Consider the following 25,913-nt stretch of genomic DNA (forward strand, 5'->3'; position numbering starts at 1 on the left):
GTAGCCACATATTTTTTCCCTCAAACAGTGAAGGTTGTATGGATGTTTAAAGGCTGCCAGCAGTGACTCATTTCAACACATTTCCTCTTAAGACTAATGTTTCCAAAACTGTTCTTTGCACTTACTTTGTTCAAGAATAATAAACCAGGATTCAAGATTGATTTACATGTCAAACTAATGTAAAGAAACCACACTATGTTTAAGGCTCTAACACACTTTGAAACTTTGCTAACTATGCCAAGGAAGTTGAATTTGTTTAACTTGGCCATATTAGTAGCAGTGATTGTAAGAAAGGCCCTTTTTTCTTTCACGGGATTGGGAAAATATCTAGTGTGGTTGACCAATTAAACTTGGCTTTTATTTGATAAACCTAACAATAGAAAGGGTTGATTTAGGTGTTGAGATTGGCAATATTAGGAATTTGAGCCAAGGCTTGATTTTGACAAAATTAGCATGCTTGCCAACTGGGATAATAAGGCAAATTAGTTTACATGCAAGAATGTCAACCAAGAATAGTAAGACTCAATCTTCTTTTGGATTTGACCAAAAATAGCAAGCAAGACAACTAGCTCTAGTAATTCAACCTAGGTTTTTGATTTGACATTTATGGCAAGACAAATTAGGTCTTTGAAAGGTCAAACTAGCAAGAGTTAGTGTTTTAGCGCTAGGCCATTTGTACTGTCATATAGATGGATACCCTCCAACTAACTACCATGTGTCACACTAGAAGAATAGTTCACTTGCTCAACACTGCTCTTGACTCATCATCCTTCAACTAAAAGCTTCAACTTGAATTTTAGATTTGAGATTATGTATTTGGTTTTGTAATTATTAATATGCGTTTCGGATTTCTTAGCTAGTTCAATGTTTATAATTTTATTGCAATGATGTATTTATTATTTATGATTTATCTTTATGCACATGGTGAATATAAAATAATAATAATAATAATAATATTTATTATTTTGTAATTTATATATATTATTGTTGTCTCCTTGAAAAGTTGGGGGTGCGCTCTAGCCATACCGGAAACTCGCCCCCCATCCATGCCGTCCCCCAGTCCCCAGAGGCAGTGCATCATAGGCAATAATCCTTGTCAATTTTATACTGTCAGAAATGCACATACTCTGGGGGAAACATAACCATATAATTTGTCTAGAGATGCAGTAACCGACATGTTGCCTACTGGCAGACAACTCTTTGTTATCAATTATCTGCCTGCAAGCATTTTACTATTTATAATTCAAATGTCAGCAGATGCTTAGTACAGTAGAGAGTATATCGGAAGTAACTAGAAAAAAGTCCGTGTTATTTGTATAATAGGGTTGTAACAGCAAGATAACCTTATATTTGGTTTATGTTCCATCCATACCTGAACTTGTATCTAGTCTATGAATTCATTTTATGGAGTTTGACTTTTGAAATTTCTGTATTCATGGATTTTTATTTGTTTGCTTTGTAGAATGTGTTGATCACTCTGGCAAGATTTTCTGTTTTTTTTTTCCTGTATCTTGCTTTCAGATCCGAGGAGAATTTTGGGAATTTTGGTTCGGATGATCTAAGTAACTTTGATGCAGTCATGAAGAAGGGCATGAATAATTCAGTGCAGGGGAGGAAACCCACAACAAGGCAGAATGCTTTTGTAACTGCTGAACACGGCAGAACTTCCAGGAGGAGGAAAACATTTTATGACCTTAAAGGAGAACTATCAACAGTGGAAACTAAACGAGGAAATATGGGTGCCAGAATTGCAGATTCCATCCCTGGTAGGGGTACTGTTGTGGTTGGGAGCAAGATCAAGAAAAGTTTTGATGGAAGAATCTACCATGGAGAAATTGTTGGCTATGAGCTGTTATACAAGGTAAGAATATACATATGCTGATTTGATGTGACTGTTACTTGAATCTTGTTGAGAGGATGTTCTTATCCAGGCCATCGCCAACTCGGGGATATAAATTGTTGTTGGTAATTTAATGATTTGTGCAGGTAAGGTATGAGGATGGTGACTTTGAGGAATTGACATGGGAGGAGTTGCAGCCTAGATTAGTCTCCAGCGAAGGAGGTTTCCTTTTAAGGTAAAAGAATGGCAAAGTTATAGTTCACTACTGTCATATATACATGCTACAGAAATGAACACAACAAAAAGTTTATATGTTCAGTAGTTTCATGGACACGAGCAGAGGGACAACTTGAACACAGATCTCTGTAAATTTAATGGTTATGTTGGTTGAGATATCTTACTCTGATTACAACTCCCCATTTCTGATTTTGATGCTGGGAAAAGTTTACAAGAGCTGTCATGAAAAGATTTCAATTGTTTTTTTGCACCAATCCATATTATAATTTATTTGAACTTTGCAAGTGTTTATTCACAATTTGAGAATTCTGTAGAAGATTGGTATCCATTGTTCAGTTGTAAGTCAGGGTTAGCTTTAGGCTACTGTTGAATTGTCAGTGCTGGATCCTGACATCACAAGAGGAGCATTTTTGTAAGCATCTTCTTTTCTTTTAAGAAAGTGTTTTTAAAAGAAAAACAAGATATTCTTGGATTGACCCTTAGAAGTAGGGTTGAGCCAGTAATTCTAGTGTATTGGTACTAGTTATTTTGTATCTTGTTAAGAAGTTATACCATAATTGATTAATTCCTATTGCAAATGATTTTCATTGGTCTGTTTCTCATCAGAGTATTTGTCAACAACATTTTGCACATACATTGAATTTCAATTCAGCAACTTTATGAATTGTTCTCTATGATTGTTGTGAAATATTTCGTTCTTTTCGGTATGGCTATAATTAATTGTAAAAGGATGGTCCAGTTAATGTGCTAGACGATTTGGAAACTTCCAAAGTGAGTATGATGTTGATATTTCGGTGCAAAGCTAAATATGTATTTGCATGTGAGAGAGTCACTATTTTCTGCCACCCTTCTGCTTCCTAGTTCCTGAATAACTTAATCTAGGCTCTGCACATGACAGGTGATTGAACTTTGCAGCCTATCATTCTATGTAGATCATTCCTCTGCTGATTATAGGAAATCACTTGAAAGTCCTGAAAATCCTAGGTAGGTTGACCGTTCAACTGTTTCAAGCTCCCTACTTTGTCGTCTATTGAATAAAGCTCTGTTCTACTCCCTGGCATTTATTATTTTTGGATTCCAGCTTTCAGAGGGGAAAATGTATTTTGATGGTAATGGACATTTACAAATTTACAAACATGATTGTTAAAAGGATATTATGGTTGCATGTTAGGGCCTCCCTATTTCTCAAACGGTGCACCACAAGTGCTCATGTTGATGTACAGTCAAACGGGTGGCCTGCATTATTTTTTGACATTACATCACCTGATGGTTTTCAATGTGGAGTAATCATTTTGGTTTTCTTCTGTTAGTTTGTTTACTTGTGGATTTTGTGTACCATGGTCTTGTGAAATGTTAGCAATATGTTACTATTTGAAACAAAACTGTCAACCATTGTACTTGAAGTTTTGCTTCCATGAGTAATCATTTATTAAGCAAATGTGTAACTTCCCTTCCAATACCTTGAGATGGCAAAACGATTTAAAAGTACTTTTTCCAAAGGCTTTAGATAGTAAACAAGTTTTAGGTTTATTGCTTAATTAATTATTTGAAAAATCCTTGAATCTTCTTTGGGCTTTTATTCATTGATTGCAGATATAGGAGGGCATAATCATTACTCAATGTCGCATCTGAGCTAAGATTTGATGGTAAGGTAGGAGGAGCTCCTTGCCCATCAGAGTTCAATTCCGATTGAGGTAGGATACTATGGGATAAAGCAGGGGGGCTCCCTTCCTCTTCTGATATCATTCTGCAAGAGTGCATATGTCTGACCCCTTAGGTTGCCATGGGGTCACTTAGAGTTTGTGGTCAAACCTGCAGTCACATCAAAAGGGATTATATTAAAAATAATTTCATAATGACTGCAAACACAAATGTATCAAAACTCATCCTATTGTCATCATCAAAACTAGGCACTAACCATTTTGGCGACGACCACAATTGCACACATTTACTCTTTTTGGTTGGTTATAGAGTTGGAAATGATGAGAATCAGTCCATCCCACGGCCATAGTTTATGAATTCCACCACTATCATCAATGCCCTTCCATTCCTTAGAAGAATGCATATGCATCCAGTGTTGTCCCTCTGGATTTTCAATCAATTACTACCATGCATGAATCACTTGGAAAATGCATCCTTGAAGGAGCAGATTTTGACCTCTAGATACTATGTCTCTCTGCCACTGAGTCCAAGCATGAACGAGTAAACCAAATGCAATGTGTGGGGTAGACAATGATGGAAGAATCCACTTCTCAAACAAAGTAGAAGGAGCTCACATTTGTTGTCTAGATTTAAGCCTTTAGATCGCTGGTCAAAGGCTGAGCCAACTTGTCCAAACAAATACAATCCACAATTGACAGATTTGTTAACTGAATGGGGAAAAGCAATCCATTTCCCAACGGGTTATTGATTTAGTGGATCCAAGAAGGAAAACTGTGTTTCTATCTAAACAAGCTTTGAACAAGAAGTTTACAGGGATCTGGCCTAATCTAAGTACCATGGAAATGTGGATAGAGGAAGAATGGCTTCCCAAGATCTAGAGTCAAGTAGCTTTGTTTTCTTGTTGTCGTGGGTATTTTTATTTGATATTCCATAATATTGAGGAGAGAAACATGACATTTTTCTTTTAGTTCATATAGGATATCAGGCTATGTTCTTAACCTTTGGGTCCTTGGTATTTAACCCTAAATAGGAGATCACAATACCCCTGCATGCGTTAGGATGCCCTATCTTCTAATATTTTGGGATGAAGCTACCTTGAAATCAACGGGGTGCATGTTGGGTTGATACATTAACCAAGCTGGTCCAGAAGGAACTCTCTTCACTAGTGCCCACTGCCAGAATATGTGTAGTACTGGATTTGGTGAAAGGCCTTCCGCAAGTGACGCAGGTGATTCAACTAATATTGGATTATGTGCAATGCACCATCAAATGCAATGTTCGCCATGAGTACGAGGAATTGTTGAAGGACTGAAGGGGGACTCATTAACCTCTCCCCAAGTAGCTCATGAACTCGTTTAGGCCAACAAAAAAATAAGGCACATCAGTGCACAAAAACCATTTAGAGGGGACTCCGGGGGGGGGGACCAATTGGAAAAAATAAAAATTGCTTTGATGTCCTAGTAAATGTAGAAGCCCTTGAAGAGGAAAATGCGAGGCACAAGATGTCGATAGCAAAGGATGGTCCCTGTAAAAAAATCGAATTCCCTCTTAAAAAGGATCAAGAAGATCAATTAGACCTAAAATTGTTCTAGAAAAAGTAAGAAAACATCCGAACCTTGTAGGCTGTAAAGGCAAAGCAGAGCAATTAATGAAATTCAGGGCTACCTTGGAAAAGAAGGAAGAATCCCAAGAATAACAGGTGAAGCAGAACACTCAATCATATACAGAGGCTACATTAGATGGGGAAGAATCCCAATGATCTCCAATGCTTTTCCCTCAAGTACCAGAGTCACTCAATGTTTCAAGTACTCCCTCTGGGCACTACTTATATGCTAAAGCATAGAGGAAGCATACATTGCCATTCTACAATTTGCCTCCACCAACAAGGGGAAGAAAATTCAATCAAGAGAACAGAAGGAGAACCAAAAAAATTCCTCAGTGTACCCATCGTTTTCTTGCCACTTACCAGGATAGATTGGGGTTCTCCTTAAAATAACCCATTATGCTTTGCCGACAAACTATGATCCGTGTTTTAATCCTTGGATAGATAATAATGAGCATTGTAAGGCAATTTTCTAGATGCGAATCAATGGAACTTGTTTTGAAAGCATGTAAGCTCTGCTGCACTGGAAAAACTATATCACAATTTTATGACTATACAAACTAGCTGTAATCTGAAAGAAACATCGTGAGTCGGACAAACTAGCTGTAATTGTGAAAGAAAAACTGTGAATCGTACAAACTAGCTGTAATTATGAAAAGAGAAATCATGAGTCGATATTTTGTCCTGAGAAGCACGTTTTGTCTTGAGTCGATGTTGGTGAATTCATTTTTAACAAAAGATTGGTATATGCATTTTACAAAAAAAGTTTGCTCCAAAAAAAGCATATGAACGAATGAATGATATTTTAATGTCCATGAGACAACATAGTCTAATGGGACTATCAGCTTCCCTGTTTTTTGCCTTTTGCAATTCATTCTTTTTCTTACTGAAATTGATGATGAGTTGACCCAACCTTCTAACAGTCCCTTCACTGAAAAGACAATGCCAAAGAATTGATGCTAACATACTGCCATAATTGCCCCTGGTGTCTCTGAAAGCATCACATTCTAAAATGAAATGCCTTTCTGATTACACTGCCTCAGAAGTGCAAAAAGTACACACTCGTTCTTCCCAAGCTTTTTTAGGTCTCTTCCACTGTTTCGTTTCACACTGAAGTTGATGCGAGTTAGTTCTTAACGGAGCAATAAGAATCTTTGCTCTCCATGGAATGCTAGCTCCAATGTATTCCTTTTGTTGGAGATCACAAGTTGGGTTGAATTCCTGAACATAGTACTTCTTTCTACCCAATTCTTTCCCCCATATACGCTTATGGAACTTCTCCATAACAAAATTCTTTAACTCCTTGCTATTTGTGGGACATGCATTGAAGTAAATATTCCATTTTCGCATCCATTTGTTGTTTTGTCTTAATCATGATTTCTTTCTTTCACTCATGCTTTCATTGAAGATAACTTTTGGCCATCTACCTACTCTAATTTGCTCAATTCTTTTTAGATACCTTATAAAGTGCACCATAGCAATTGCTTCAATGGGAGTTGCTCTTGTTTCACTCAACATTATCTCACAAGAAACCGAACTTTTTGTATTGAACTTGCTCATGATCAAGCGTTTTTGGATTTTCTCAATTTGTTTCCATTTTAAATATCTTAAAAGCATATAATGGAATTTACTTTACTTTTTGTTTCCCTTTTAAATGCCTTAAAAGCATATAATGGAATTTACTTGGTTTTGCTTGTGTGGGCATTTTTAATTTTTCCAACACTGATTTAAAAGCATATAATGGAATTTACTTGGTTTTACTTTTGTGGGCATCTTTAATTTTTCAACACTGATTTAAAAGCACATAATGGAATTTACTTGGTTTTGCTTTTGTGGGCATTTTTAATTTTTCAACACTGGATTTGCAAAGGAGCCATGGGCATGTATGATGTTATTGTATGAATTGCTTTGACATCTCATTGATATGCTTCACCTAACACGGGATACATCGAAGTTTATGAGGATGTTTTCCGGATTATTTTAATTTCATGAAGGGTTCAAAGATGTTGGTGGGTGAATTCATTTTTAACAGAAGATTGGTACATGCATTTTATGAAAAAAAGTTTGCAAAAAAAAATGATCGAAGTTTACTAAGATGTTCCTCCTGGATTATTTTAATCTCGTGGAAGGTGAATTCATTTCTAACGAAAGGTTAGTATGTGCATCTTATAAAAAAATAATTTACCCCAAAAATAAACATGCCATTGACAAAATGATCGAAGTTTACTAAGATGTTCCTCCTGGATTATTTTAATCTCGTGGAAGGTGAATTCATTTCTAACGAAAGGTTAGTATGTGCATCTTATAAAAAAATAATTTACCCCAAAAATAAACATGCCATTGACGATTTCCTTTTCCATTTTTATTGACTAATAAAAAATTGATGCATGCATTCATTTTATATCCAATAAATAAATAATTTTATTTATTATGGGGAATTTTGAATTCACGATTAATGGTATGAACCAAGTTATTAAGCATGTGCATCTTATAAAAAAATAATTTACCCCAAAAATAAACATGCCATTGACGATTTCCTTTTCCATTTTTATTGACTAATAAAAGATTGATGCATGCATTCATTTTATATCCAATAAATAAATAATTTTATTTATTATGGGGGATTTTGAATTCACGATTAATGGTATGAACCAAGTGATTAAGCAATTTTGTTATATCCAATAAATAAATAATTTTATTTATTATGGGGAATTTTGAATTCACGATTAATGGTATGAACCAAGTTATTAAGCATGTGCATCTTATAAAAAAATAATTTACCCCAAAAATAAACATGCCATTGACGATTTCCTTTTCCATTTTTATTGACTAATAAAAGATTGATGCATGCATTCATTTTATATCCAATAAATAAATAATTTTATTTATTATGGGGGATTTTGAATTCACGATTAATGGTATGAACCAAGTGATTAAGCAATTTTGTTAAATGATTTAATAAAATGTTTCTCTCCTTTTAATATGTTAAATATTTTTAATAAAGATTGATGTATGCATTCATTTTATATCCAATAAATAAATAATTTTATTTATTATGGGGAATTTTGAATTCACGATTAATGGTATGAACCAAGTGATTAAGCAATTTTGTTAAATGGTTTAATAAAATGTTTTTCTCTTTTTAATATGTTAAATATTTTTAATAAAATGTTTTTTTTATTTTTTATTGATAAATAAAAGATGGTCCATGTATTTTATACTAAAAAATAAGTTGTATATTATGGATGATTTTGAATATTGAATTTATATGAAGTTTTAGGTAAATGTAAAAATGATGGAAAACAATATTGGTTTCACTGTGAAGTTATATGGAATGTTAAGAGTATTGCACCAACAATAAGGATGCTAGAGTTCTAGAAAAAGCAAGACGTTGCGATGGTATAAGAAGTTTGTGCGTAGATGATAAAGTGGAGTGATTTCAACCTTCGATGAGGTTGAACAACCATTTATTTGAGTTTTAATAGTCTAAGTCAAAGCAACAAGGTATTGTAGAGTTGGACATTAAGACGATATTAATAGAAATTGAATGTGAACATGTGTATAGAGGTTTCAAGATTTGATGAGTTGATTGACTTATTAGATCTATGATACACAATATAAAGAGTGATTCATAAAAGGACTGCTCCTAACCAAAATTCATCTAATGCAGTAAATGATCACAAATTCAACGGAATCACTAGAATATGCTATGAAGATAAAGTATTTGTGGGGTATCTTGGGAATATGTGTATTCTAGCATTTGGTGCATTTCTAGAGTTATCTTGGTTTGAGCCATAGATAATACTCTATCAAACATATTTAAGAATTAATTAGAGGAAAATCGGAAGAGAATACGTTGGCATACCAATTGTAAAGTGGAAGGGAATCATGTGAATTAATGACCTCTATTTTGAGTTGTATAGGGTCCTCTATTTTGGCCCATTTATAGGTAGAGCTTTAGGTGGAGTTGTGTATAGGCCTTCATTAAACCTTTTAAGAGTGTGAAAACATTAGAATATTGTGGAATTTGTAGAGCTTGTATGGTCACTCTTTGTAATGCTTATCCTATTCTACAAAAGTTCTAAAGAACCGACACCCATAACACAACACCGTGGGGCTTTTCAAGCTTTGGTGGAAGGATGTAGAAAACTATATATTTGAGTAGAAGATAATGCATAGCCACAAGGTGAAAGTCATAAAGGTCAAGGAGGTGGGTACCAAGGAGGTAAAATTGGTGAAAGCTTCGGGCCAAATCAATGCTATACTTGTGATGATGTGATCCACTTTTCTCTAGATTTTCCACTTCCTTGATTGCCAGTGTGTAGCAATTATAGAGCTATAGAACATGCCACTTAAGGTTTTCCCTAACTTTGGTTGAGAAGTGGGAATCTTGTTCAAGGGAGTGAATCATGAATCTAATGAATTTTGAGCTTAAATTGGTAGACGAAGGCATGATAATTTTAGTGTTGTGACTTGAGGAGGCATTTGAAAATGGGTAGATAATAGGAATCCAACATCAATGAGTAAAAAATTTGGCTCAGGAGTTCCTAAATTTGATGTGGTGCAACATAGAGATTTCTTGCAAGAAATGATTGAGATGCTAGAGTGTGCACTTGCATCAACAACGCATAAGTTGCATAGAGACCCATACTAATCTTGAAATTGTATTGAATGTTGAAAATGGTTGCCATTGATGTCAAAGGTTGTCCAAATGAAAGAGAAAGTTAGTCAAATAACATGTTTCAAACATTTTTGAATATTGTTTTTGGATTTTCGATGCCCCATTTAGAAACCTTATCTTTTAATGTATTTTTACTCCAATTACCTAGCTCAAATGGGAGTTTAATATATGTGGTTGGAAAGCTCATTCTGAGAACTTTCTAATGATATATGACAACCCATCTAACTTCTCATGGTTGAGAAGAAATATTTTTTTGAATATTCGTTATATAGTTTGCCAAGTCAACCCAACAAGTGCACAAGTCAACCCATCCACTAGGCAAGTTGGTGTTTCTTTTGGGGTTCAAATGCAACATATATAGGCGTTATGTGGAGGAACCCAAGACTATTTCGATCAAGCCAATTCGGGTTTGTCTAAGCAGGAAAAGGAGCAGTTTTGAGGTTCATACCTCATGAACCAAGTGAAGTGAAGTTGAGTTGGTGAGGTTTTTTGTGGGAAGGGTTTTTAGCACTCTTTGGGGAGGTTTCTTATCTTGATTAGAAGGGGAGTTGTAATGTTGTTCTAAAGGCTGAGTTTTAGCCCTATTGCAGGCCGAATTTCAGGCCTATTGAGGCTGAGTTTCAGGTCTGTTATAGAGGTCGAATTCTAGTGTTTGAAGGTCAAGTTCAGGCCTAGTTTGAAGGTTGTATCTTGGAGTTTTGAAGGCCGAGTTTAGCTCTAGGTTGAAGGTTGGATTTTGGTGTTTTGAAGACTGAGTTCAAGTCTGGTTTGTGGTGGAAGTTGCAGTCTTGTCATAGACCAGATTCTAGTATGATCTTTGAGGTGGTTGAGCTTTATTTGTGAACTGTTGCAGGGATCTTTGGAGGCCGAGTTTGGTTGGATAAGGTAGTGTTAAGGGATTTTTTCACTGAAGTGGTTGTGATGTTATGCCAAGCCCTATTATGGATAGAGGTGTCGTAAGAATAGGGTTATCATGGGAAATTTTTGTGGTAGGCCTGTGGGCTGCATAAGGTGAGTGTTTAGTGCAAAGGTTGATAGGACACATGAAGCATACCTTCAAATTTGTAAAGGATTATTTGGTTCCAATTGTGTTGAAAATCCCTATGTAGCAAAAATAAATCCATAGTGTTGAGTACACGCTGCTAGATGGGCAAACCTTTTCTTTGAACATATAATAAGCCTAAGTAGTGATAATTGAACATTGAACAACAAGAGTTGAGGAAGTTGAAGTGTCAGATTGGCATACCTATTTTTGATCAAATATAGAGAACTGACGTGTAGGATATCAAGTCTAAATAGCCAATTCAAGAAGCCTAGTTGAAGCGTAGAAGGTTAGTAGTGTATAGGTCAAGTGGCTATGATCAAGCTTGAAGGCGCAAACCTGAGGGTTGCATGGTTAGATGAGAAATTACTAAAGAATTTATTGATAAAAAATCACTTGAAGGCGTATGTTTATGCTTACAGTTTGTTGAGTTGGTGCTTAGATAGGGGGGATTGGTGTATTTTGTAGGTTGGTGCCTACTAAAGTGTAAGTTGGTGCTTACTTTGTACAAGGAACTTTACAAAATATTTACAAAGAAAAAATGTAGAAGTGTTTCTTATGTAAAGATATGTGTTTATGATTTATGTGCATCAAAATAATGGACTACTAATTCACCCCTGGTCTCAATATTTCCAACAATTAGTAATAGAGCCGGTACCTTTCGACACATCCTAACAACTAGAAGGTAGACCTCAGAAACACAAATGGAAAAGTTAAGAAGGCATGAATCCAAACTCTTGAAGGAAGTATCCTCCATAGCCATGAATACAAAATATTTTAAGGAATATGAAGACAATCAAAAGAGTAGGTCAAATCTAAAAGAAGTTGACACCATTGATTTTGAAGATGAATTTTTGGCTACTCAAGAACAAATAGTCAAGCTTAGAAAAGAAAATGTAAGGCTTAAATAATGTTTGCAAATCCTTGAAAAGAAGACTCATAATATTGATGAAATAGAAGTTGTCCTCCTAAGATGTCAAGCAAAGGAAGTGGAAAAGAGAGAAGAAATGTTGTCAAGTCAGTTAAATGAAAAGGTTGAGGATTATGAGAAGTTAGAAGAAAACATTGATAAAAAACTAAATGATCAAGAGAAAAAATTCGAAGAAGTCATCTCCTTGAAAATTCATCTAGACGAAGCTAAGAGAATAGAAGAATTAATGAAAAGTCAACTGAAGGAAAAAGAAGAAAATTGTGAGAAGCTTGAAGAAAAAATTGTGTCATTAAGGAATGAAGTAGACAAGCTCAACAAGAACTTGAAAATTTCTCAAATGTTGGATGATATTCTGAGTAGTAAAATATCACCACATGACAAAACAAGTCTCCATTATATTGGCAATATTTCATATAAAGGAGATGCGAGCCTTAGGTCACCTAAAAATAAGATCGAGGAAAAGTTTGAAAGTCATGCTAATATTATTCAAAGCCCCAAACCATAGTGGAAGCAAGGAAGAAATTATGATGCGTTTGGGAGAAATACTACACCCAGAAGCTATACAACTAGCAATGAAATAAGAGACAAGGATCAACAAATAATTGAATCTTCTCCAAAGTAGAACAACTTTAGAAGAGTTGTTTCATCAAGACAATCCTTCTCAACTAGGTATCAAACTATATTTCTTGGTCATTGTTTTTCATGCACAAACTTTGGACATAAAGCAAGGAATTGTAAAGCCTATAATAGGGATGATTATAGAGGCCCTTATCATACCTCTAGAAGAAATTTTTCAGGTAATTAAATCAAAAGGTCCAGTGGCTAAAATAGCAAAAACCATAATTCATTCACCTCCTTATTCAAGTACAATACATAATGTTGTAAAAACCACAATTATGGGTATATGGCACGTGACATTAGAGCCAACATGAGATGGTCGCCTAAACACATTAAGGAAGAAGATATCTCTACTAGGCATAAATAAAAATATACCAAGGTGTGGAGAAGAAAACAAGAAGAACCCAATATGGATTTGTGTGCTCAAGACACAAGTCTTTGTGGATGACAACTTATGGCTGATGCACTCAATCAATGTAATGCACAGGAGCTAGCTTCTGCTTTCCTGAAAGAATCAGGGTCCACCTCATCAATGGACCAAAGGAGTGGAAACTTTCTATGTGCAAAGGATGATTGAAGAGCAAGAGAGCCCCCACGAGTTTGCTAAAAAAGGAGAAGAAGAGAAGAAACATATAGCTAGAGAAGAGTAGAAGCATTAGAGATTTGTGGATTGAAGTCATCTATATACATAGGGGAAGAATTGGACAAATATCAAGTTGTGTCTCAAAAATTTGAGGCCACAATCTCCAAGGGTGCCAATGATCATGAAATTTAGGGACTTGTATCAAAGATTCTAGAGAATATTTTGCAATGTATTAGTAGAGGTGAGGCACCTATCACAATAACACAAAAGGTTTTTAAGAGATTGTATGAGAATCCATCAAGCAATGTACATGTTTCAACCCATATCAATGTACTGGTTACCATTCATGATGTTTGAAAATGGGTTTTCGAGGAACTGACAAGTTGGGTTATTAATTCAGACAATGAACACAAATTCAACAAGGATATAACTATTGCACTTATTTGTTTTGAATTAATTAACCCCACAAAATATACAATGCTTCTTGCTAAACCCTTGGATGGAGGAATTAATGTTGTGGAAACCAAATTTGTTATCTTTCTTGTTGAAACCTATGTTATTCAAGAATGCGGGGTTATTACATCTGAGCCCTACAATCTTATTGAAGCTCTGGAAAAGGTGGCACAAAGGGCAAGTTCTCTTGAGTCCTTGCAAAAAAAAATTGAAGATGTAATTTTTTATCATCAAATGCATCTTTAATTAGGAAAGTGGAGAAGGCTAGACAATTTAGAGATAAGAAGGCTATTTCTAGTCAACTTGGGGATATAGTGATGACTAAAACTAACTTTTTTTTCCCGGGGAGAAAATGTCGTAATTTACATTAATTTGTGAAAATTACATGCTCTAAATGCCATAGGCATATACAAATACCGTGACCATAGTCAACTATGAAGAGTTTGTAATAAAACCAGAACTATACATTTCTACAAAATTACCTTGTGTTGGGTATACTAATGGCTTATGATCATATACAAAATAATTACATATTTCAAAATTACACCATTGGTGATTTCTGTTTTGTTGCCAAAAAGAGATATAAACAAAAAAGATAGACTGCTGAAATTATGGCCTCTCTGCCCTTTGTAGTTCCTGTTCCATATATGGTATGTGGAAGAAGTGATAGGTCCGCTCAGGTAAGTGCTCTGTAATCATCCATTCTCCTCGAGGACGATGTGTTGCCTCTTTTGATAGCTTGTCTGGACCTTCATTATGCTCCCTCGATAACCAATAAACCTATAGTGGTGGTCTTCAAGAGCTCAAAATGCTTGTTGCCTCTACAGAGAAAATACTCGTTGTAGATGAAATCCTTTTTATCTATGGACTATGCATTTTTTTGAACTTTGCCTATACAATTTTCTCTATTCTGCATCGCTCAGGGAAATCTTTGGTTCAGGCTACTCGTAAGAATCCTCTGTATAAACTCAAAACCTGCCTTTGCATTCACAAGAGCCTTTGTGCAGTCACCACCAATGAAACATTCTATAAATTATGGTGGGGAAGGCTAGAAGGTTTGTAAAACCAACAAAGGACCAAGATTCCATTAACGCTGAGGGAGGCATTGAATCGTGATGACTAAAACTAACTAGCTGAGATAGTGGATCAATTGATCATGTTGGTTTATGTGAACAAGTTGGAAGTATTTTTGAATACTGGGCTCATATTTATGATCCTCTTAGAGTTAATGATAAAGCATATATTGTTTACATATCACAATTACAACAATTTGGGATGTTAAAGAGGTAATATATTTCTTACAATTTCTTCCATGTCTTGATATAACTATCTATCCAACATTGTTTAGCCTTTGAAATATTAGTGCGAATTTGTCTTCCACTCCTATCCCAACAAATGGCACATGGCATTTCCTTTACATTAATTGATACGTATTCAAAACTTGTGGTTTTGTTGGTTTGGTTAAGTATTATGCAGTGGACCTAGGTATGAGTAAAGCCAATCTTCTAAACATAGTGCTGCAGTAACCGCACTTCAAAGGAATGAGAAAGACAAAAAATTGCATTCCATCCTAGAAATTATTTACAACTATTTGTGAACTATCTCATGGATTCTAACTCCATTGATCTTGGCTTGATGCCAAAATTTTTCAAGACTTACTCACCACATTTGAAAATTCTTTCCATTCTTTACAACCTTTGAGAGTACCTGGTTGGATTTTTTCTTAGTTGGCATAAACAAGAAGAGTATGAGGATTTGTACGAAGAACTTATGATTCATGATTTTGAAGAACCAGTTGATCTAGATGGAAATGAGGGTGATTTACAAGGAAAAAATGATAGCAATGTGCATCAAACATTTCCCTTTAAGGGTGAAAATTTAATGGTTATATATTATGGTGAACATGAAGTCCATGAGAATGAGGCTTCTAATACCTAGAATTATGGTTTCATTAATGAGGAAGAAGGTTTAGATAAATTACGAGAAGCCATGATCTAACAACCTATTGTTCAACAAGCATCTATGGAGAAACCTAACTTTGCCTCAGTGGAGTTAGACTTGTGTAGTCTTGAAGATTATCTAAAGATATATATAATGATTGACTAGGTGGAGCATAGTTGTATTAGACATGATTTATATACATATGATTTTCTGAGCTATGGAGCAAGACACCCATATTCAACATTGATTGAAAATCCTCAATATGAAGATAAAGATTGGAGCAGAAACTTAGGAGAAGTAGTCCTCAATGATAGAAAAAGAGGAACATCTATCAGGAAGTGTTGAAAATGCAAATAGAGGGATAATCATTTTCTATTAATGTCAAAGGGGGAGAGAATGAAAACAAGGGGAGAAGCCAACAAGAATTATGAAGAAAATGCAGATAGGGGGAACACCTAATAAGAAGTATGAAGATAATTCAGATAAGGGGAGAAATGATTGGAAGAAGTGGATATCAAAGTATTTCCATCAAAGTTTTTGGTACTGGTTAGAATGAAAGTTTCAAATTTGTTCTAAAGGCCTATTTTTGGCCCTATTGAAGGCCAAACTTAATTCCTATTGAGGATGAAGTTTAGGTCAATAATGGGGCCTGAATTTTGGTGTTTGAAGGTCAAGACCATGCCTAGTTTGTAGGCCAAGTCCTGAAGTTTTGAAGTCTGAGATTAGGTTTGATTTTAAGGATGGTTTTTGGTGTTTTGAAGGTTGAGTTCAAGTCTATTTTATGGCCAAAGTTCTAGTCCTGTTATAGACCAAGTTTTGTTATGATCGTTGAGGTGGTCGATCTCTGTTGGAAAACTGTTGGATGGATCTTTGGAGGCCGAGTTTGGTTGGACAATGCAGTGTTAAGAGAGTTTTTAACTGAAGCAGTTGTGATGTTAAAGTGATTATTGGGTCAAGGACTATTGTGGACATAGGTGCAATAAGAACAAGGCTATTGTTGTATATGTTTCTCGAAGGCAGTGTATTGGCTGAAAACTGCGTCGAGAAACCAACTCAACCAACTTCAAGTCCAAGCTGGCCCTTGAACCAGAGGGGGCTCCCGCAAGTGTTACGAGGCTTTATTGTTGTTCAATGTTACTAAAAAACAACCTATGAAGCACAATGGCCATATTCTAGGGATTGTTGTATAGGTGGTTGCTAATGAGTCACAAATCCTTGCTTAAAAAATAAGGCCTTCTCTTGCAAAGGTTTGATCAAAGTGCCTATGTTCAACTATGACAAAGAAACATAGCTAGAAAAGTTTTGATAGAGGAATGGAGGAGAAACTAAATAATCAAGTATCCTCCCTAAATATTCAATTATCTAATAGGGTCAGAAACGTATAGAAGAACCTATATAGTGAACTTAAATATACATAAGTATGGCATAGAAGCAACAATTTAATGATTTTTGGGTAATACGATCAAACACATTGTTCAATTAATTTCCTAGTATAGAAAATAACTTCGCATAGGAACTTTAGGGAGGATGATATTCAACCTGGACCTTCCCCATGTCATACTACCTCAAATATATGCAGAAAGGATTATCTAATCATAGGTAGCACCCATATGTACACAAGTTCTGTCAATAAACTAAAGCTAGAAACCCTTGAATTAAAACTCTATACTTCAGGCTTTACAAAAATTGCAGTATCTTTGGGCTCAAAAGCTAACCCTTGCTCATTACAAATAAAAGAATATATAGAAAAATACATCTCCTAAAATCTTACACTTTTCTTGGAATAAAATCTAAACAATGTACTAAAAATAAAAATGAACTTTAAATAATTTGTCAAAAACTCGAAGTTGTTTGCAAGAAATAAAAAATTAGTAGTCTTCTGCCTCAAAATCTAGAAATTGGTTCACTGATTGTTGATCCTCATCTTGAAAATTTGAGTTGTTGATGTCGATCCATGAAAATCCGAAACAAGAAATTGCTTCCTTAAAATTATTCCATTTGTTCGCTAAATATTTCTAAGTCTTGAATTGACCCTTTTACTACTATTCAATGTTGCGAGGTGCTTCAATGATGCTTGGAAATTGTGATTAAATCTCTTAAAATCTGGAAATCACTTTTATTGACTACCACCATTTTGTCCAGCTGTTATATAACATTTTTACCTTTAACTTCAATTCTTTCTTTTACCACATATCTTTTCCAACATATAATTTAAACTTTGATTGGCCTCATAGGCTGTTAATTCCTCATTAAAATGGTAATTTTGTGTTAAACACTTCATACCTGTATAACCTTTATAATTTATCTTCATTCTATAAAATTCCTTGTATTATACCATTGGAAGATTTACCTAACCTCCGACGAAGACCTTTAATGCTTCTTCACTCTACCTTTATTTACTGCTTCTTCACTCCTACCTTTACTACTTCTTCACTCCTACCTTCTTACCTCCGACTAAGAACTTGAATGGTTAGGGAACCAAGACAACCTTGCCTCATTGATAGAGGTTACTACTCGTCCTGGTGATACAAGGAGTGGTCCTGAGGGGGCTAACATGTCCCAGACCTTCATAGGTTGTCCCACGTCATGGTTAGGGAACCAAGACAACCTTGCCTCGTTGCTAGAGGTTACCACTCGTCCTGGTGATACAACGAGTGGGCCTGAGGGGGCTAACTAGTCCCAGAACTTCATAGGTTGGGTTGTCCTATGGATGGTTAGGGAAGCAAGGTCAGGCTGGCCTCACCAGAGTGGTTACCACCACATGGGTCAAGATCATGGGTGGGCCTGAGGGGACTAAATTTACTCCCAGCCTAACAAGGTTTGTCCCTGCCTCTATTTGGGGGTGAGGTTAGGGAGCAAGGCTGCCTTGCTTGAGTCTTGTAGGGCCACCAGTATCGAGTGGTCCTTCAGGGGCCAACCGGGTTCCTCTCTCCCAGCCTACTCCTTGTGGGAGGGTTTGTCCCAACCCAAAAACTTTCGATACGATTTTTATATCTAAAGAGTGCGCATAAGGCCTTGGGCCGCAACTAGCATCCCATATCTTAAGTGATTCCATGCATAGGGGTGTTTAGATCCTTTTTAAAGGTGTGGTGTACTATTATTTTCACCCTAATGACTTAAGCGCTCATTATTGCATCACACTCAATATTGCAGTTGCATTGAGTAAGCCGCATACGAGTATAACCAATTTCATTCCTGAGATGGCGTCAAACCCAGGAACACCATGACTGGAATTTTTATTTTTTATTTTTTTATCTAAAGAGTGCGCTAAAGGCCGCGGCCCCTGAAAAGTTTCTCTTTGCCTCTTTTTCTAAAATTTCTCCCCCACTATCAACGCTTACATTCCCCAAATATTGAGTTAGGTATGAAGTTTTGTTTTCCTTTGATACTGTTGTAGCGGCTATAACCACCCTCCAAAATTTTGCCTATACTTCTATTTTGGAGCCTTCCTTATTATCCACAACAAATCATCTCGCAATGATCTAGGTATTCATGCTTCAATTGAGATTTATCTTTTCATTTTTGTTGTGTTTGTTAACTTAGCTGATTCTTCTAAGTCACAAGCTAATCTCCCAACTTGGTCTCACAACAGTTGTGGGCTTGCCTCCAGAAACTGTGCAATCCTTGAGGGAAATAAACCTTGATGATGTGAATTGTGTAGTCCTAACTTCCAGTGAGCCTTGAGATCATAAAATGTGCATTCATGGGAGGCATCCCAGCACTGAGTGCAACAATTGTGCAACCCTCACTGAGCTCAAAAACTACAGTGCACCGAGTCAAAAGTAGCCCAGTTCCTTAGAATTGCGCGTTTTGTTTTGACAGTGTGCATGGCAATTTTCCTTGGAAAAAGAAAAAGAAAAAAGAATAAAAAGCATCCTTAAAAACTATAGATCTATTTTTAGTATCCCGAAGGAGGCACTTGCGCTATTTTTAGAAACATCCACTGAGTGTTGTTTTTTCCTTGATATTAGGTATGCACATCATAAACCCTAATCTGTCCAAATCTGTTTAATTGACGCTTCTACAACTCATTTTCACATTTGATCTTGGAGCTCTAACATTCCTGAGGAGATCAAGGAACCTTCAGTGCAATCGTCTGTGCTTTTTTGGGTGGGTTTTTCTTTTGTCGTCTTTTATCTCTTTTTTTATCGCTTTTTGTTGTTTGGCTTGTGTGAGTGTTGTTTCACTTATTTCTCTTCATGGTTGCTAGTGTTTTGACTTGTTTTAAATTTTAGAAATCTTGTTTTAAGTTATAGATTTCCTTTCATAAGTTTCACATTAGTTTTCCTGTTTTTGCACCAATGGTTGTTGTTGCAGTGAATCTCCTCACTTGCTTCATTTTCTTCCATCTGATCAATTGATGCACTTGATTTACATGAATTTATCTACACTTAGTCATATCTACATTCATCTTTGCACTATCTTTCAGATCGTCTTGTTTTCCACACTTCCCTTAGGTAGATCTGGGTTTCCCTTGGCCGATTTTCACTTTGCATAGCTGGCACTACGCAATCCAGAAGTTCAAGCCACAAGCTTGAACTCTAGAGTTGTGCAGTGAGTTGTCCAAGTGGGATCCGATTGTGAACTACGCAGTTTGAGGAGCTAGCCTGTCAGCTTGGCCATTGAAACTGCGTAATGTACAGGCTCTCCCAGGCCTTTGCGCATGTTGAACTGCACATTGCGTAGTTTCAACGATCAAGCTTCCACCTTGGTTGTTGGGACTGCATAGTGCATAGTTCGCTTAGGCAACCAATCCCCCCTGTTTGAAAAAAATTACGTAATCCTCCCCATCTAGTGGCCGATTTTCTGCTTGAACTTGGCTTGTCAGTTGTTTTTCTTAAAAATAACATTTTCTTGCCATAAGTCTCCTTTCTGTCCCATAGGTACAACAATTGTTGAGCACCTCTCAAACAATCATTGTTACCATGAAATCTAAGAGAGATGCATCAAAGGAAACCACTGAGAGTAGTATTGGGGAAGCAGTTGAGCAAACATTTGTTGATTTTATAGTGTATGAAAATACTCATTTTTTTATAGAGAAGGGATCATCACTGAAATGGCAACATATTAAAGATACTTTTTCAAAGGACTTTGAGGCAGATTTAGAGGACCGTCAAGTTTATCTTAGCATCTGGTAGTTAGCGATATTCAAGGGTGCATGTAGGTATCTTTCCTTCCCATGTGCATATATCATCAGTTGGATTGTCTCACACATGGATGAGAAGAATATGACATTGAGCAGTGCCAGCGGTTAGAAGCTTGCCACCTTCTTGGCAGAATACTTTCAACAGATGTATTACTTGCCCAAGATAGTAAAGCGCATGGACTGACCCTTCTATGCCACCTACAACTATGTGAATAAAAGAGACATTGTCAAACACTGGGTGATAGAGCCATCGAAGTTTTGACAGACACCCGCCCATGTGTACAAGACAAATTCACTTAGGAAGGCTTACTAGCAGTTGTTTATCTTTGCTTGCAGAATCCATGGTCAAGAGATAACTAAAACCTTTCTTAAAGGGTGGGACATCTTATTGGACTAGCTGGTGAACAATGGGAGGTCATTCAACTCGTCAGATCTGTTGTCTCAACAATTGAAGGCCCATGTAGCACAGGATTTGAATCCTCCCAAGGGTGAGTGAACAAGATTCTATATGTTTTCATACTTACTAGATGCAAATTTTGTGTAACAACAGTTCCTTGGAATGAACTAGACATGGACACCATGAGAGACCTCTGTGAACATCTATTGCAAGTTTCTTTCAGAATGAAATTATAGAGGAGAAATGGAACGACTAATTGACCACTTTATCATCTCGTTGTACAAGATTATATTTCAACAAGATCCACTTGCATGTCACGAGCATCAATGGAGGCAATAGCAGACATTGCATATTGGTATGTATCACCAGGTGGCACTTTCATTAGAGTGTTTGGCGGAGAGAAGAACCTGCATGTCTTACCAAGGTATGAAACTGAAAAACTAATCATGCAAGAAATATCATACCATATCGCTACAGGGTTATAAAAAACATTGCACGGGAAGAAGAAAGCACCATAGCACACTCTTCCTTTGCAGATCAGATTATACGAGATTAAGAACTTGAAATTCGCAGATGTCGAGGCTAAGGAAATCGTGATATTTGAATTCGGAACTAAGGACTTTAATCTGTCTGACCCCCGTAGTATTTGCAAAGACCATTGTACAAGAGTTTACTTTCTGTGGATCGGAGAGGCATTTCATTAGCGAGAGGATCATCCTTGTGTTGAAAGGTGTAACTAGGTTCGTTCTTCATAATGACATGTAATTATGATTTTATGTAAAGAGATGTAAATAAGAAAAATGAAATTATGAAATTATTATATTGACTTGCTTCATGGGTTTCATGAGTAAGGAATTTTGTTTTTGAGTCAAGACTCCCATTGAGAGTCTTTAGGGTTTATTTATCTAGTCATAAAAGAGTCATTGTCATGTAAATCAATTCATGTTACACTTGGCAAGTGGTCAATATTTTCTATGTAAAGTATCCTCCAAGAACTTATCTCCAAAGCCCTTCAAGTCGACCTACAAATTATGAGGAAGTTGCAAGATGAAGTTGACCTAAACTCCAACTGTCAAGTTGGCCTAAAGGGAAGTGAATAAGGGTATATATAGCCCTAATCGGCCTCATTTGGAGACACATAATTCATACAAGCATTCACTAGGAAAGTGTGAAGGAAAAGGTAGAAGAAAGAGGGCTAGAAGGAGGACGAAGAAGAAGCAACAAAAGGGAAGGACGAAGATTCTTCTGGGTCATCATCTAATAGGTACAACGAAGATTCTTATGGGAAGTGCGAAGTGTTGGAAACAAAATATTCTGGGTAGTGCAAAGTCTGGGCAACAGATTCTTCTGGGAAGTGTGAAGTCTGGGCAACAGATTCTTTTGGGAAGTGTGAAGTCTGGGCAACAAATTCTTCAGGGGAAACAAGAGAGAAACTATACTAAGTGATCAAAGTAGAGGTCGAGGTTCTCTTTAGAAGAACTAGAGGCTGAGATTTTCTAAGGAAGTTGTGGAGGTGTAGTACACCGAGATAAAGACTGAATTTCTATAGGAGGAAAGACAAAGAAGGGAGAAGCAGATCAAGGTGGGTGACAAGTCTCTTGGAAGGATACTATATTTAAGGGTTCAGTGTCATGGTCTTGCTACTTATCAATTGAATATCTAGAAGAATAACTTTATTGGTTTTTCCTCTCAAGAGGTGAGAGGTTTTGGCCTTGGATGGAGAAGCTTATATTTTGTGTCACTTGTCTTCATTTTGATAATTGTCTTGATGAAAAGAACATACTAATAATCTAACAAAGTGAAAGATCATAAGCAAAATAAGAACAAGCATATCACAAGCAATTATGGAGCAGAGAAATTGTTAACATTGAATGCGCTAGATTTCTTAACATGGTATCAGAGCTAAGGTGTTGAAGACAAGAAGGGGCAGACAAAGCAAGATGACACACAATAATAAATATTCAAAGGAGGAATCAAAGTAAGTCAAATGTTATTAAGAAGGAAATCTAGATTCTCATTAAACCGAAACCCTAGAAGTATTTCATATATCATCACATCATCAAAGGAAGTGGAGGCTCTAAGGAAGATTGAATTAAAAGTCGGTCTTCTCTCTTGAAGCAAAGATCTCATAGAAGGCAGTCCTCCCTCTTCAAAATACTTGAAGCAAGAAGCAACAAGTTCATCATCAAAGTTGAATATTTGATCTTCTCAAGTAAGTACCTCTTATTATAATACAATCTAGGAAAATGACTTCATGTTTTAAGGAAGATCAAAAGCTGGTTGGGGCATCAAACTTCCTTGCTTGGAAAAATAGGATAGACATTGTCCTTGAAGTAAATGAAGTCATTGATCATGTTCATGGGAAAGTCTCCAAGCCATCCGAAGAACGAGAATTATCGGAATACATGAAAAAGGATCTCAAGGCTCAAAAGATACTCAAGGAATCCATCAAAGATTCACTTATTTCCTATGTAGCAAAGCTAGAAACATCTAAACAAATATATGATAAGATGGAATAAATTTTCTCTAGAAGCAGATAGAAAAGATCTTAACTCTTATATATGAACTTCATAAGTTGAACATAGATGAAGGGATATCATCATGTCTCTCTAAGGCATCTCAAATAAAAGAACAACTGAAGGATCTGGGAGACAAAGTATCCAATAACGAAATACTCGTAGCAATTATAAGTGCATTAACTGATGAACAAGGTAATCTCATTGTCTCTATAGAAGAGGAATCTATCCGATACATCAGGTTATGGTCTCTTGTCAAGGTATAACGAGACAGGATGAAGAATGAAAGTGGAGAAAGACCAGAAAGAAGGGAACAATTCGTGTCAAAACAAAAGGAAAGATTTGAAAAATTTGGTATTCCAAAGAAGGAAAGGAAGAACATGACTAAAGTAAGATGCTATGGTTGTCACAACTTTGGACACTACAGAAAATATTGTCCTAATTGCAAGAGGGGCAGGGAAGAAGACTACTCTACTAAGGAAGTAAAAGAACCTGAGACAAAGAAGCATAAGAAGGAAGAAGCTAAAAGATGACTAAGGTGATCTTCTTCATTAAAAGGTTTCTTTCACTTGTAAGTTATAGGTAGGAAGCAATGTAAAGCAGATAGGATGCATTAGAAGGAAGCATCGTGATAAAAGCATTAGAAGTAAGAGCTCGTGACATGGGAAGAAAGTATGTCTGGTCCAAATCCTACTAATTAGGAAGCTCTTAGGAAACCTCATGAGTATTTATAATAAGAAAAACGTCATCATTGAATGGGATCATCATAGAAGAAAACATCTGCCATATGAGGACATAAAATATCCTCAAGTTTCTCTGATAGAATTCTCATCAAATGACTCATCGATAAAGAAAGGAAGCTAAAGTTTTTCATTAGGAATTCCAACTTATGGGATTCAAGGAATAATATGATGACACAACAAGGAAAGCAGGTCTGAAGGATAAAGTCCCTTCAGATGAAGCTTCTATAGGAATCTTGTATGACCAAAAGAAAATTGAGGTATGCACACATGGAGGTATTAAGAAAGTCATATCATTACGATATGATCTAGAGAAGAAAGGATCTCCTCCCTAAGTATTGCAAAAGAGCACAAGTCAACATAATATATGAAACATCAGGAAGTTGGCTACAATCAAGATTGGAAGCTTCTAGGAATGAAGTGTGTGAAAAGAAAGGAAGATATCGTGATGACATACAAATATGATAGAAGGCATTCAAAGTCCAAGAAGTTTTGACTAGAATATCTCCCAGAAGAAGTCGGAAAAAGATAGAGACCCTTGACACTGAATATCTTTGGAAGATGTGTCAATCAACATGCAGGATGCCGATACTTACAGGAAGATGTCATGGTGAAATATCATCACAAAGGTAACTCTAATTTGAAGTGTACATTGATTATTTTTGAACTAACATCTGGTTGGGCTTACGTAGAATTGTAACAGGGAAGATCTGTGAATGAATTCCAAGAAAACCATATGGAAGGATGTAATGTTATTTCGGAAATATGGCGTGAAATCAGAATGACAAGAAGCAAATCCAAATGGAAAATCTGATGGATCACTTTATGATGAGTTAGGGACATGACTAACTCATGGACAAAAGTGATGGATGATCTGTGTCCTATATATATAAGTTACCAAAATTTTAAGACTCCTTAAAATAAATTCATGGCATCAAAGAAAGGAGCTCTTCATGCAGCTAAGTGTTCTATAGGTCCCTAGTTAAGAGGGAGCCTGAGAAGAAGTTTCTTACTTGGAAGAAACTCAAAAATTTCTTAGACCTAAGGTTAGGTACATTCCTCTATGATAGGACTGGGTACATCAAACGAATAAAAATCTCGATATTAGAAGGAGTGATAAGAATGTTGTTATGTGCTTCACTTGAGAAGACATAATGGAGGATTGTATAATCATTTGGCATCTGATGCTCTTGTGGAATGAGTTAGGGAATCCCATGGAAGAGTAGTCATGGGGGACCAATATTCTTTTGGGAACTGGGGAGTCCAAGAAAGGAATAGTCCTCATGGAACATATCCTGAGAGAACCCAACATTTTTCTCTATGGAGAGATGGAGTTGTTAGTCAAGGCCTTGCTATATAAATTCTGGTTGGTATGATTCTATACACATGAGCTACAAATCCGAATTATTCTTAAGAGAAATTATTTAGATTGAGAAACTCCAAGGTACCATAATGAATACCTCCCTAACTAAGAGGGAGTGTTGAAAGGTGTAACTAGGTTCGGTCTTGATAATGACATGTAA

At 36.2% G+C, this 25,913-nt stretch overlaps 1 protein-coding gene across 6 annotated transcripts in view; it reads left to right on the forward strand.

The window, feature by feature from the left end:
* LOC149195987 (uncharacterized) overlaps positions 1-2,658 on the forward strand; it is a 132,567-nt gene extending 129,909 nt beyond the window's left edge. For all 6 annotated transcript variants that reach the window (XM_089405456.1, XM_089405454.1, XM_089405455.1 and 3 more), the window contains 2 exons: positions 1,522-1,861; positions 1,987-2,658. In XM_089405456.1, coding sequence (XP_089261582.1) covers positions 1,522-1,861; positions 1,987-2,079 — 433 coding nt within the window. In that variant the 3' untranslated portion in view covers positions 2,080-2,658. The remainder of the gene's footprint in view (positions 1-1,521; positions 1,862-1,986) is intronic.
* Positions 2,659-25,913: the final 23,255 nt, after the last annotated feature.

The sequence above is a fragment of the Pinus tabuliformis genome, chromosome 2_2, assembly GCF_031772625.1.
Source record: "Pinus tabuliformis cultivar Carrire ecotype Pingquan chromosome 2_2, CPIR1, whole genome shotgun sequence".
NCBI lineage: Eukaryota > Viridiplantae > Streptophyta > Pinopsida > Pinales > Pinaceae > Pinus > Pinus tabuliformis.